Source organism: Anomaloglossus baeobatrachus, chromosome 11 (genome assembly GCF_048569485.1).
Source record: "Anomaloglossus baeobatrachus isolate aAnoBae1 chromosome 11, aAnoBae1.hap1, whole genome shotgun sequence".
Lineage (NCBI taxonomy): Eukaryota > Metazoa > Chordata > Amphibia > Anura > Aromobatidae > Anomaloglossus > Anomaloglossus baeobatrachus.
In genome coordinates, this window is record NC_134363.1 from 156899394 (window position 1) to 156911893 (window position 12500).

Here is a 12500-nt window from a genome sequence, read left to right on the forward strand (position 1 = left end):
ACAGGAGGAATCAACAGGAAGTGAGCAGCTGCCGCAGTGCCCACTTCCTGTTGAGTAACTCGTTTGGTCCAAAAGGCGGAGAAGACAAAAATCTGGCACTGATTGGATGTGAGGCTCGCGTAACATCACGTGAGCATTGGCACCGCGATACCAGACACTGCTGGAAGGGCGCCGCCGGTACAGGAGGAGAGTATAGGCTTTATTTTGATACCTGGGAAATCAGAAGAGATTATCCGAGTAGTGGACAACCCCTTTAAATAATACAAATAAATAAAATTAAAATAATGTGTAATAATATTATATATTATATATATATTAGTACGATCGATTAAATCTAATTTATTTGATGAGTTTTGACGATTTCTTCCATAGTATGTCGCCTGTTTAAAAAGGGACCTGTTAGTGTCTATTTAAATTTCTCCTTTTATTCCCAATGCTCCCCCGGGTATTACAGTATTTTTTCTTTAAATCTGCCATACAACTCTTAATGTTAATATTTGAGAGGGTGTGGCTGGCAGGATATTCGGGGGCGTGACCGGCATTAATCCTTGGGGGCATGGCCAGCAGGATCCTCGGGGGAGGGTCTTCGGCTGCACTGAATTGTTACTCTTACTCTTGGAAAATCTCAAATGAATGCTACATAAAGTGCTCATATCTCTAGAACCGTATGGGAGATTAAAATATAGAAAACAAATACTTAGGGAAGCAGGAAGAATTAAAAAAAAAACAAAAAACCTGGGAATTTTTTACATTGTTACAGGTTACCTACAGACGGCATCGCGGTGGTAAAACATTGATCACCTACTCGGAGACTGCTTTTGCTCCCCAGTCAAAGACATTGCCTGCTAACAGTCCTTTCACCAGTGCAAACTGTTTCTCCTCCCAGCTCAAAGTATCCAGAGATCGGATCACTTTCTGATAATATTTTAACGCCAAGTCATTTTCCTTCTGTTTTACCTGTAAGAAAAACATCAGAGACTGGATTTTACAGAAGGAAGGAAAGAAGGGTGAAGTCTTACCCCGGCTTGGATCGTTCGCTCCTAGACCCGTCCGCTCATTTTCCTCTTATGTTGGTGGCCTCTATTGGACCGACAAGCCACCATTACCAGCATGCCAACATGAGCAACAACAAGACGGCACAAGGACAGTCATTATATGTGGTGGAGACCATGTAACCGGACGGCAGTGGGCACTGCGGAGGGGCGAGCACGTGGGCACCACATCTAGGATTACCTTTTACAGGAAATTTTAACCAAAAGATAATAAACCCGCTACCAAAAGGAAGGAAGCATCTCAGAGTGTGACCGACCTGTATTTCCACCAGAGAGAGCTCTGCAGCTACTACATGGGAAAGGTGTAGATGTGGCACATACCTCTGTTACAGCAAGTGCTGAGCACAGTATATAAAACGCACATGTAATTCACCTCCTACTGTACAATGACTGATAACACCTCTATATACAGCAGATAACAGGATCCACCATTCACAATAGGTGATGTCACAGCTCACCTCCTCCTGTATGACCAATTTCTACTGTATATAGCGGTGTTATCAGTCATTGTACAGGAAGAGGAGGAGGTGAGCTGTGACATCACCTAGTGAAAAAAGAGAATTTTGTTACTTACCGTAAATTCTTTTTCTTGTAGTTCCGTCATGGGAGACCCAGACCATGGGTGTATAGCTACTGCCTCCGGAGGACACACAAAGTACTACACTCAAACGTGTAGCTCCTCCCTCCTAGCATATACACCCCCTGCTAGCCAGTCCTAGCCAGTTTAGTGCAAAAGCTGAAGGAGGACATCCACCCACAAGAAGAGACAGAGTAAAACCCGGAAGAACCGGAACCTCTGTCTACAACAACAACAGCCGGTGAAAACACACGGAACAAGAAACCTGCCAACAGGCAATAGGGAGGGTGCTGGGTCTCCCATGACGGAACTACAAGAAAAAGAATTTACGGTAAGTAACAAAATTCTCTTTTTCTTTTACGTTCCTATGGGAGACCCAGACCATGGGACGTTCTAAAGCAGTCCATGGGTGGGAATAAACAGACAACTGAGAAGCAGGCGAAACCTAACTTCACAGATGGGCGACAGACGCCTGAAAGATGCGTCTGCCCAAGCCCGCGTCTGCCAAAGCATGAGCATGCCTTGGGTAGTGCTTCGAAAAAGTATGCAGACTAATCCGAGCTGCAGTTTGACAGACCTAGTGAGCCGTAGCCTGGTGCCTGAAAGCCCAAAAGGCACCGACAGGTCTGATCAAGTGTGCCCTGATCCCCGGCGGGGAAGGCACTAGAGTATACTTATAGGCATCGGAAATGGCCGACCTAAGCCAACGAACCAGGGTCGGCTTAGATGCCGAGAGACCGCTACTGTCAGGTTTCCGGGTTTTCCAGTCCTCTTTTGAAAAAGCTTGCCCTCGGTTAACATGGAGTTTTGTGTTCTGTTGCCCTACTTCCTGTCCAGCTGCTTAAAAGGCCGCCTCTAAGCTTAGTCCAGTGCCTGAGTATACTGCTTGCTGTGTGCTCCTGCTTTGCTGCTGCTGCTACTGGATTACCTTTGGATCCTCCTGAAGATCTACCGACCGACTCTGGACCATACCCGGTTTCTTCAAACTGTGCCCGGACTCCGTCTGCCGTCTTTTGTCAGCACGTCTGCCCGGTTTCTTCCGGTTCATAACCATTCTGGACTTTCATTCCGTACGGACACTTCTGGACTTTACCGCTTGCCCCTTGTGTCCCGGCTGCGGCGCATTTAGGCCTTCCGGGGTTGATTGCCGGACAGTCCCTGTATAGGGGTTCGCTCTGGTGGTCTCCCTGGGGGAGTCCGGTGCGTGGCCCCGGGAATCCCCTTCGCTCCGTTTCAGAAAGGTATTTTTGTGTTTGTTATACTGTGTATTTCTGTTGTGTATCTACCGTGGTTACATATCATAAACATCTTGTACCACAAACTCGTCTCTGGCTGTCATTGCCCTAACGCTATCGAAATCCTCAAACCATACAATAGTATTACATTATACTCAGGCCATAAGAGGATTTCGCTGGGGCAATGACTGAGACACGAGTAGATCAGCTCTTTTCCATGATTAACTCCTTGCAGCAGGAGATGGAGGTGGTGCAGACTAAACTTAGAGATGTGGAGACACAGCTGGGCCATGATCACCAGGTACTGGGTCCGGCTATACAGGATTTGCAAGTCAGAGTGGAGGCTCAGGAAGCCGGCCCCACTACGTCCGTATCAGCTGCCGGTATGCCTAGGTTACCCCCATTCCGTTTCAATGGTGACCGTAGTCAGTTTCGTGGATTTGTGAACCAATGTATACTGTTTTTTGATGTACATGCTGATTATTACCGTTCTGACCGGTCCAAAGTGTTATGTATAATTATGTTATTAACCTCACGAGCACTGGCTTGGGCTAATCCTATGATAGAGAACCGGGACATCCGTTTAAATCACCTAGAGGACTTTCTGACCGAAATGGCGCAGATGTTTGATGATCCAAATCGCCGTGCTACCGCTGAATCGGCTCTCCTTTCCTTACGTCAGGGAAAGCGTTCTGTCGTTGAATACGCCACTGAATTTAAGAGGTTAGTGGTAGACACCGACTGGGGAAACAATGCATTATTGTCTGTTTTCAGAAAGGGTTTGTCCGGTACCATCAAAGACGAGTTAGCTCGTTCCGAATCTCCAGGGGAGTTTGAACTGTTTCTCCAGCACTGTGTGCGTATTGATACCCGCTTGACGGAACGTAGGCAGGAAAAATGGGCAGCTGTAAACCGTGTAAACAACTTTGCCTTTCCTTCCAGAGAACCCGCTCTCAGGACGCCACGGGAGGCCGAGGACGTTCCTATGCAAGTGGACTCTCTACAAAAGCGAGAGACCAATGAACGTCGCGAACACCGGCTCCGTGAGCGTTTGTGTTTCTATTGCGGTCAATCGGACCATTTCTTGATCGACTGCCCGAAACGTCCGAATCGCCCAAATAAGGTATTGGCAGCCATGGCAGAGTGTGACAACACGGACGCAGAGTCCGATATCTCTGAGGCAAGTGGACACCTGGATGCGGTATTTCCCTTGACTGTAATGTCAACCTCACCGAAGGACTCGGAAGGGAAATATACCCATTGCTCGCTCCCCATTCAGATCCGGTGGGAGGGACAGCTAATACCTACCTCTGCAATGATAGATTCTGGGGCAGGGGGAAATTTCATGGACTCCTCTTTTGCCAGGAAACACGGTATCCGGACTCAGCAAAGATCCTCACCGGTTACCATGGAGACGGTTGACGGATCTCCGTTAATCTCTGGACCAGTTGATCGGGAAACCGTACCGCTAGAATGCGTCATGAAGCCAGGTCAGCAGGAGACCCTTGTTTTCATGTTAATTTCTTCTCCTCATTTTCCGATTATTCTAGGTATTCCGTGGCTACGGTCTACAAATCCGGTCATCGATTGGGAAACTAAGGAAATATCCTTCCCCCCGCAGAGTATTCCGACCATTAGTCCAACTGTTCCGGTTCCAGTAACACCGAATGCGGAGGGCACTGTACAGGTACCTGTTCTACCCCCGGTGTATAATGACTTTGCGGATATATGCGACAAAAGAAAAGCCGATCGGCTTCCCCCGCATAGACCGTATGATTGCCCCATAGACTTACTCCCAGGGGCGGAGATCCCGTTTGGTCATGTCTACCCGTTGGCGGCACCTGAGCTAGAAGCACTAAAAGAATACATTGATGAAAGTCTAGCTAAGGGATTCATTCGTCCGTCTACCTCACCAGCAGGGGCACCCATCTTTTTCGTGAAAAAGAAAGAGGGGACTCTGAGACCCTGTATTGACTACCGGGAACTGAATAAAATAACTATCCGGAACCGGTATCCGTTACCGTTGATTCCTGAGCTATTGGAGAGGGTCCAACAGGCAAAAATATTCACCAAATTGGATCTCCGTGGGGCATACAATCTACTCCGTATACGTCCCGGAGACGAGTGGAAGACCGCGTTCCGATGTCGGTATGGACATTTTGAGTACCTAGTGATGCCTTTTGGACTTTGTAACGCTCCCGCGACTTTCCAACATCTAGTTAACGATATTTTTAGGGATATCATGGACCAATTCATGGTGATTTATCTGGACGATATCCTAATCTTTTCTGATTCCCTACAGGAACACCAGGAACACGTCAAGACCGTACTTACCCGGCTGAGGGATAACCACCTGTACATCAAACTGGAGAAATGCGAGTTCCACTGCTCACAAATACAATTCTTAGGTTATGTCATCTCTCCTCAGGGACTGAACATGGAGTCTGGCAAGATACAAGCAATTCTAGACTGGCCGGAACCGGGGAACATCAAGGAGGTACAACGCTTTGTCGGTTTTGCCAACTTTTACCGACGTTTTATCCGTAATTTTTCAGAGATCGTTCGTCCCATCACTCTGTTAACCAAGAAAGGACAGAAGTTTGTGTGGTCCGCCCAGGCCCAGGAAGCTTTCCATCGTCTCAAGGTTTGTTTTACCTCAGCGCCTATATTGGTACATCCGAATCCCGCACTTCCCTTTATCGTGGAAGTCGATGCTTCCGACTACGCATTAGGGGCCATCCTTTCACAAAGGACTGGGGACAAGAGTCTCTTACATCCGTGTGCTTTCTTTTCCGCCGGTTGTCCCCTGCAGAAAGGAACTATGACATTGCGGACAAGGAATTGTTAGCGATTATTTCCGCTTTCAAGGAATGGAGACACCACTTACAGGGAGCCGCGCAGCAAGTGATAGTACTCACAGATCATCGTAATCTGGAATTTCTTAAGTCTGCCAGGTGCCTGTCTCCACGGCAAGCCCGTTGGAGCCTATACCTTAACCAGTTCAATTTTGTCGTTACATACCGTCCAGGTTCACGTAATGGGAAAGCCGATGCCTTGTCCCGAATCCACGCCGTGGACTCCGTGCCTGGAACCCCGTCTCAGACCGTGTTATCGGATGCCAATTTCGTTGGAGTAATCCAGGACCAGGACTTGTGGAAGGACATCAAGCTGGCCTATGATGGTGACGTATTTCTTGCTGCCCCCCCGAATGATGTAACTCTTGTTCTTCGGAATGGTGTGTGGTTGAGAGAGCGACGCATTTATGTCCCGGAGGCCGTAAGACTTCGGGTTCTCAAGTTGGTCCATGACTCCGTGTTGGCTGGTCATAGGGGGGTACAGAAGACGCAGGAATTTCTGAACCGTTTTTTCTGGTGGCCTACCTGTTTAAAGGACGTAAAGGACTATGTCCACTCATGTGTGGTTTGTGCCCGGTGCAAGGTCCCTCGTGTGGCTCCTACAGGACTCCTCCAACCGTTACCCGTGCCATCTCGCCCTTGGGGGTCTATCTCAATGGATTTTATTGTGGAGTTGCCCATCTCAGACGGTCACAATACCATTTTAGTGGTGGTGGATCGGTTGACTAAAGCTGCTCACTTTATTCCGTGTGCCGGTCTTCCCTCAGCCGCAGAGACAGTGGATCTGGTTATCCAGAACGTATTCCGATTGCATGGGGTACCAGACGAGATCATCTCTGACCGGGGCGTGCAGTTCACGTCTAGGTTCTGGAAGGGGTTTTGTACGGCACTCCAGATTGATGTCTGTTTGTCTTCTGCATACCATCCTCAGACAAATGGGCAAACCGAACGGACCAATCAAACACTGGAACAATACCTTCGCTGTTATGTCAGCCATCTGCAGGACGATTGGTTGAAGATGCTTCCGTTGGCGGAGTTCTCATATAACAACACTCAGAGCAGCTCCACTAAGGTAACGCCCTTCTTTGCTAACTTGGGTTACCATCCGACTATTTTGCCTAGGTCACCGGTTGCGGTCTCAGTGCCTGCGGTGGAGGACAGATTAACAGAGCTACGACAAAATCAGGAGGTTCTGAAGGACACTGTGGCTACAGCTCAGGAGCGTTACAAGAGGTCGGCAGACGCTCACCGGAGACCGGCACCCATGTATAAGGTAGGGGACTCTGTATGGTTGTCCACCAAGAACCTGAGATTGGGTGTTCCTTCGCAGAAACTGGGACAAAAATTCATCGGTCCGTTCAAGATCACCGGGATCGTGAGCCCTGTGGCCTGTCGGCTGCGGTTACCGCACCATCTAAAGGTACACCCGGTCTTTCATGTTTCTCTCCTCAAATCCGTCTCTCCCAATACGTTTCATGGTCGTGTCGTGCCTCCTCCTCCGCCTGTGATGGTCGACGGCGAGGAGCAGTTCGTGGTTGAGGACATTATTGACTCCCGGCTTCATCGTCGTCGGCTTCAGTATCTGGTACGTTGGCAGGGGTACGCCCCCGAGGACGATTCCTGGGAACCGGTGGGTAACATTCGAGCACCACGGAAGATCGCTCAGTTTCATCGACGGTACCCGGACAAGCCGGGCCCTGACCCGTCCTGAGGCCGTTTCTGGGGGGGGGGGAGTAATGTCAGGTTTCCGGGTTTTCCAGTCCTCTTTTGAAAAAGCTTGCCCTCGGTTAACATGGAGTTTTGTGTTCTGTTGCCCTACTTCCTGTCCAGCTGCTTAAAAGGCCGCCTCTAAGCTTAGTCCAGTGCCTGAGTATACTGCTTGCTGTGTGCTCCTGCTTTGCTGCTGCTGCTACTGGATTACCTTTGGATCCTCCTGAAGATCTACCGACCGACTCTGGACCATACCCGGTTTCTTCAAACTGTGCCCGGACTCCGTCTGACGTCTTTTGTCAGCACGTCTGCCCGGTTTCTTCCGGTTCATAACCATTCTGGACTTTCATTCCGTACGGACACTTCTGGACTTTACCGCTTGCCCCTTGTGTCCCGGCTGCGGCGCATTTAGGCCTTCCGGGGTTGATTGCCGGACAGTCCCTGTATAGGGGTTCGCTCTGGTGGTCTCCCTGGGGGAGTCCGGTGCGTGGCCCCGGGAATCCCCTTCGCTCCGTTTCAGAAAGGTATTTTTGTGTTTGTTATACTGTGTATTTCTGTTGTGTATCTACCGTGGTTACATATCATAAACATCTTGTACCACAAACTCGTCTCTGGCTGTCATTGCCCTAACGCTATCGAAATCCTCAAACCATACAATAGTATTACAGCTACGCTGACTAGCGGTCAGCACCAGAGAGAGGTGCACCGCCTAATAACGGCGGTGCGAGACACATAGATCCGGAGCGCCCGCACCAGATCCAGGATATGCAACGCTTCCTCAAAGCGATGAACAGGAGCCGGACAAAGGGAAGGCAGGAAAATTGCCCCGGATAAGGTGGAAGCAGTAACCACCCTAGGGAAAAAAGTCCGGAGTCGGACGGAGACCACCTTGTCTTGATGCAAAAGACCAAAAAAGGGGGTGACTCCGAAGAGAGTGCAGCCAAAACTCTCTGGCGGAAAATTATGGCCACTAGAAAGACTACTTTCTGTGAAAGATGAAACAAAGAAAAACTCCCTAAGAGGCGCAAAAGGGGGGTTTCCGGGAACCGTGAGGACCGGATTAAGGTCCCAGGGCTCCATAGGCCGCCGGAAAGGCGGAATGATGTGAGATGCGCCCTTGAAGGAGCGCACCGGAGCCGGCCGGACGATACGCCGCTGGCACACACTGACAGAGCCGAAACCTGTCCCTTAATGAGGGATAGTCCTAGCTGTAGACCGGACTGTGGAAGGGACAGGAGGGTCGGCAAGGCCAAAAAGGTCAAAAGACACTTTGGAGCTCGAGTCATAGTGGAGATGACTTCAGGAAGGATACCAGAAGTCGTCAAGATCCAGGACTCAAGAGCTACGCCGTCAATCTGAGAGTCCAGAATTCTGGCGGAAAAAACGGACCTTTTGAGAAAAGGTCTGGACGGTCCGGAAGATGCCATGGCAACCCAACGGACAGAAGGAGCAGGTCAGGGTACCAAGCCTGCCTGGGTCAGTCTGGAGTAAGAGAATGACCCGATGGCCCTCTTTACTGATCTTGCGCAGGACTCTGGACAAGAGCTAGAGGGTGAAATACGTAAAAGAGACGAAACTGGGACCAAACATGAACCAGTGCGTCTGCCGCAAAACCTGAGGATCGTGGACCACGGTTGGACAGCTGAAATAGTCTGCCTCGCAGTTTTCACATCTAGGATATGGGCTGCGGATACGGTGGACTAGGAGTCCCTCGTCCACTGAAGAATGCGTTGAGCCGCCAACATTGCCAGGCGGCTGAGTGTCCCGCCCTGGAAGTTGATGTAGGAAAACGCTGTCACGTTGTCTGACTGGACTCGAATGTGCCTAGCCGCCAACAGATGGTGAAAGGCTTAGAGAGCTAGAAATACAGCTCTGATTTCCAGAACATTGATCCAGAGGGCTGATTCGGACAGAGTCCAAGCGCTCTGCGCTCTACGGTGGAGATATACTGCTCCCAAGGCGGATAGACTAGCATCCTGGTGAGGATCACCCGGGACGGGGCCAGGAAGGAGCGTCCCTGAGACAGAGTGGCCGAAGCCACCACTGAAACGAGCACCAGGTCAGTGGCGAAGCCCCCACCCAGTGGAAGGAGGAAGTTCGCTTGTACAGCGGAAAACATCCAGTCTCAGAGGACGCAGGAGAAACTGGGCAAGGAATCGCTTCCATTGACGCCACCATCTGACCAGCACCTGTATTCGGTGTCTGATAGAACGACGTCGACCGCCAGCGGAGGGACTACTGTTCGACTAAGAGCAGCTTCACAAGTGCCGACAGAGTCTCGAATTGCGTCCCTGGGAACCTCTGGTTCGAAGCCAGAGTGGACTTGGACAGAATGACAAGCCACCCGAATTGGTTAGAGTGGCGAGAGTGAGCGAAGCACTCTGCTAAGAGTCTGCACTGGATGAAGCCCCGACAAGAAGACCGTCCAGGGCAAAAGATCACTGCCAATCCCTAGAGGTGCAGGACCCTAATCACAGTTGCCCCAATGAGAATAGTCGAGGGGCCGTGGCTAACCCCAAGGGAAGAGCCACGAATTGGACCACTCAGATTGCAAAACGTAGCCAATGCTGGTGTGAAACTGCGATTGACACCTGCAGATAGGCATCTCTGATGCCGATGGCTGCTGAGGTCCAGTACAAAATTAATGTACCGTGGGATCCTTATAGAGGTGCCGTCAGCCACTGATACAACTATCCGGGCTGAAAGTCTAGACACCGGAGGGACCACCCTTGGCGAATGAGCTCACTCCTTGACCACCTCTGATGGGAGGGGGAAACAGGCAGCAGAACCCCGCTTTGGGGTCTGACAGGACAGGCTGTGGGCTTGGACATCGTGGGCTGAAAACTGGAGTGGTTAAGGAACACACTCCTTGTCCTGTTAAAGGTATACTGATGCCTTTCTGCCAGCGGGGAATACTCCCCTGATACAGGCGGATGGAGGTCCAGTACAAGTATAATGGACGCAATCCAATCATTAGCATCTGCGTCGCCTACGGACGGATCAATGGTACATAAAGTAGCGTCCGAGCCCCTGGTAGAGACATCCTCCTCGTCCAGTGAGTCAGCTCGTAATCAGAGCTGCGGGACGGGGAGGACAGGGGACCCTGCGTCTCCCTGTCAGGAGGACGGGGTCTGAGACCAGAAGGAGAGACCTCTGTGAGCTTTGCTGAGCGAGTAGCAGCAGAAACACCCTGAGAAGGGGGCTGCATGCTCAGCAGATGCCGGGACAGCCGACCCCTGGAAATAGGATTCCAGCCAAACCAGGGGTCAGCCACCGAAGCCGGAGCAGCTGGAGGGACCACTAATGAGCCTCCAAGCTGAGGGGCCACAGTGGTTATGAGCTCGGTGCCGTACGAGACTACCTAATAAAAACAGCCTGCAGCCTCGCTCTGTGAGACATGCTGCAGAGGTGGGGGCTCTTTCTAGAATGGCCCCCAGCATATATAAACAGATAAAATAAGCAGCTGCACAAACCGGAGGTTGTGGCTGCCAGATCGTTTAAACAGCATGTCTGTGCCCTCTAGCCCTCAGCCCAGGCCCCCACTTGTCACAATGTGGAATCTCTGTGCCTATGCAGGCACAGAGAACGCTGAGAAAATGGCGACCGGAGCGAGGAGAGGGGGCGGGGCCTACTCTGAGAGCGGCAAATGAGGTAGCCAGGGGAGGGGATCCTTCCTCAGTGAGGAGTGTCCGCTCCCTGTGCTGCACAGCCGCTGGGCGGAGCCACACTGTCCCTCTGCATGACTGACATGCAGAGGCAGTGGAAACCGAAACTAGGCCTCAGGCAAAGCCGGGGCCTAGAGTAAAACATGCGGCCGGCGTGCAGGCACCATCGGCGCGGTTCTCCAGTGAAAACTGGAGAACCGGCCGGAAACGTTAACACAAAACATAAAACACACTCCCCCAATAAATAAATATAAAGGACCCCTGGAAATACCACTTTCTGTGGTAATAACGTCTCATATACTTAGCTTGTGAGACGCAGGTGCCAGGTCCCTGGGGGGTGATAGCTCCGTCCGACAGGATCCTGAACAGGGCTGTGGATGGAGACCGGTCTCCTGCAAACCAGTGAGAACCGTGTTGGCTCCTACTTCAACCCAGAGCCTCTCAGAGGATGTGAAGGAGCGCGGCATGTGAAGGCTCCAGCCTTGGAAATCAACCTTAACAGCACCGCACACAGTGGGGTGAGAAGGGACATGCCGGGAGTCCAGACTGGACCCGCTTTTCTTCCAAATCTTTTCCAGAAGGAAAGAAGGGAATTTTGTTTACTTACCGTAAATTCCTTTTCTTCTAGCTCCTATTGGGAGACCCAGACAATTGGGTGTATAGCTTCTGCCTCCGGAGGCCACACAAAGTATTACACTTTAAAAAGTGTAACCCCTCCCCTCTGCTATACACCCTCCCGTGCATCACGGGCTCCTCAGTTTTGGTGCAAAAGCAGGAAGGAGGAAACTTATAAATTGGCCTAAGGTAAATTCAATCCGAAGGATGTTCGGAGAACTGAAACCATGGACCAAAAGAACAACAGCCCGAAGGGAACAGGGGCGGGTGCTGGGTCTCCCAATAGGAGCTAGAAGAAAAGGAATTTACGGTAAGTAAACAAAATTCCCTTCTTCTGTGTCGCTCCATTGGGAGACCCAGACAATTGGGATGTCCAAAAGCAATCCCTGGGTGGGTAAAAGAATACCTCGATAAAAAAGAGCCGAAAAACGGCCCCCTCTTACAGGTGGGCAACTGCCGCCTGAAGGACTCGCCTACCTAGGCTGGCATCTGCCGAATCATCGGCATGCACCTGATAGTGTTTCGTGAAAGTGTGCAGACTCGACCAGGTAGCCGCCTGACACACCTGCCGAGCCGTAGTCTGGTGTCGCAATGCTCAGGACACCGACGGCTCTGGTAGAATGGGCCTTCAGCTCTGCAGGAATCGGAAGCCCAAAAGAACGGTATGCTTCAAGAATCGGTTCCTTGATTCACCGAGCCAAGGTTGACTTGAAAACCTGAAATCCCTTACTCTGGTCCGCGATAAGGACAAGAGCGCATCAGACCGGCGCAGGGGCGCCGTGCGAGAAATG

General features: G+C 50.9%; 1 protein-coding gene across 1 annotated transcript in view; it reads right to left on the minus strand.

Annotated features, from left to right (window-relative positions):
- PANK4 (pantothenate kinase 4 (inactive)) overlaps positions 1-12500 on the minus strand; it is an 89357-nt gene that overhangs the window by 10346 nt on the left and 66511 nt on the right. Inside the window, 1 exon segment of the mRNA XM_075327676.1 lies at positions 806-957. Coding sequence (XP_075183791.1) covers positions 806-957 — 152 coding nt within the window.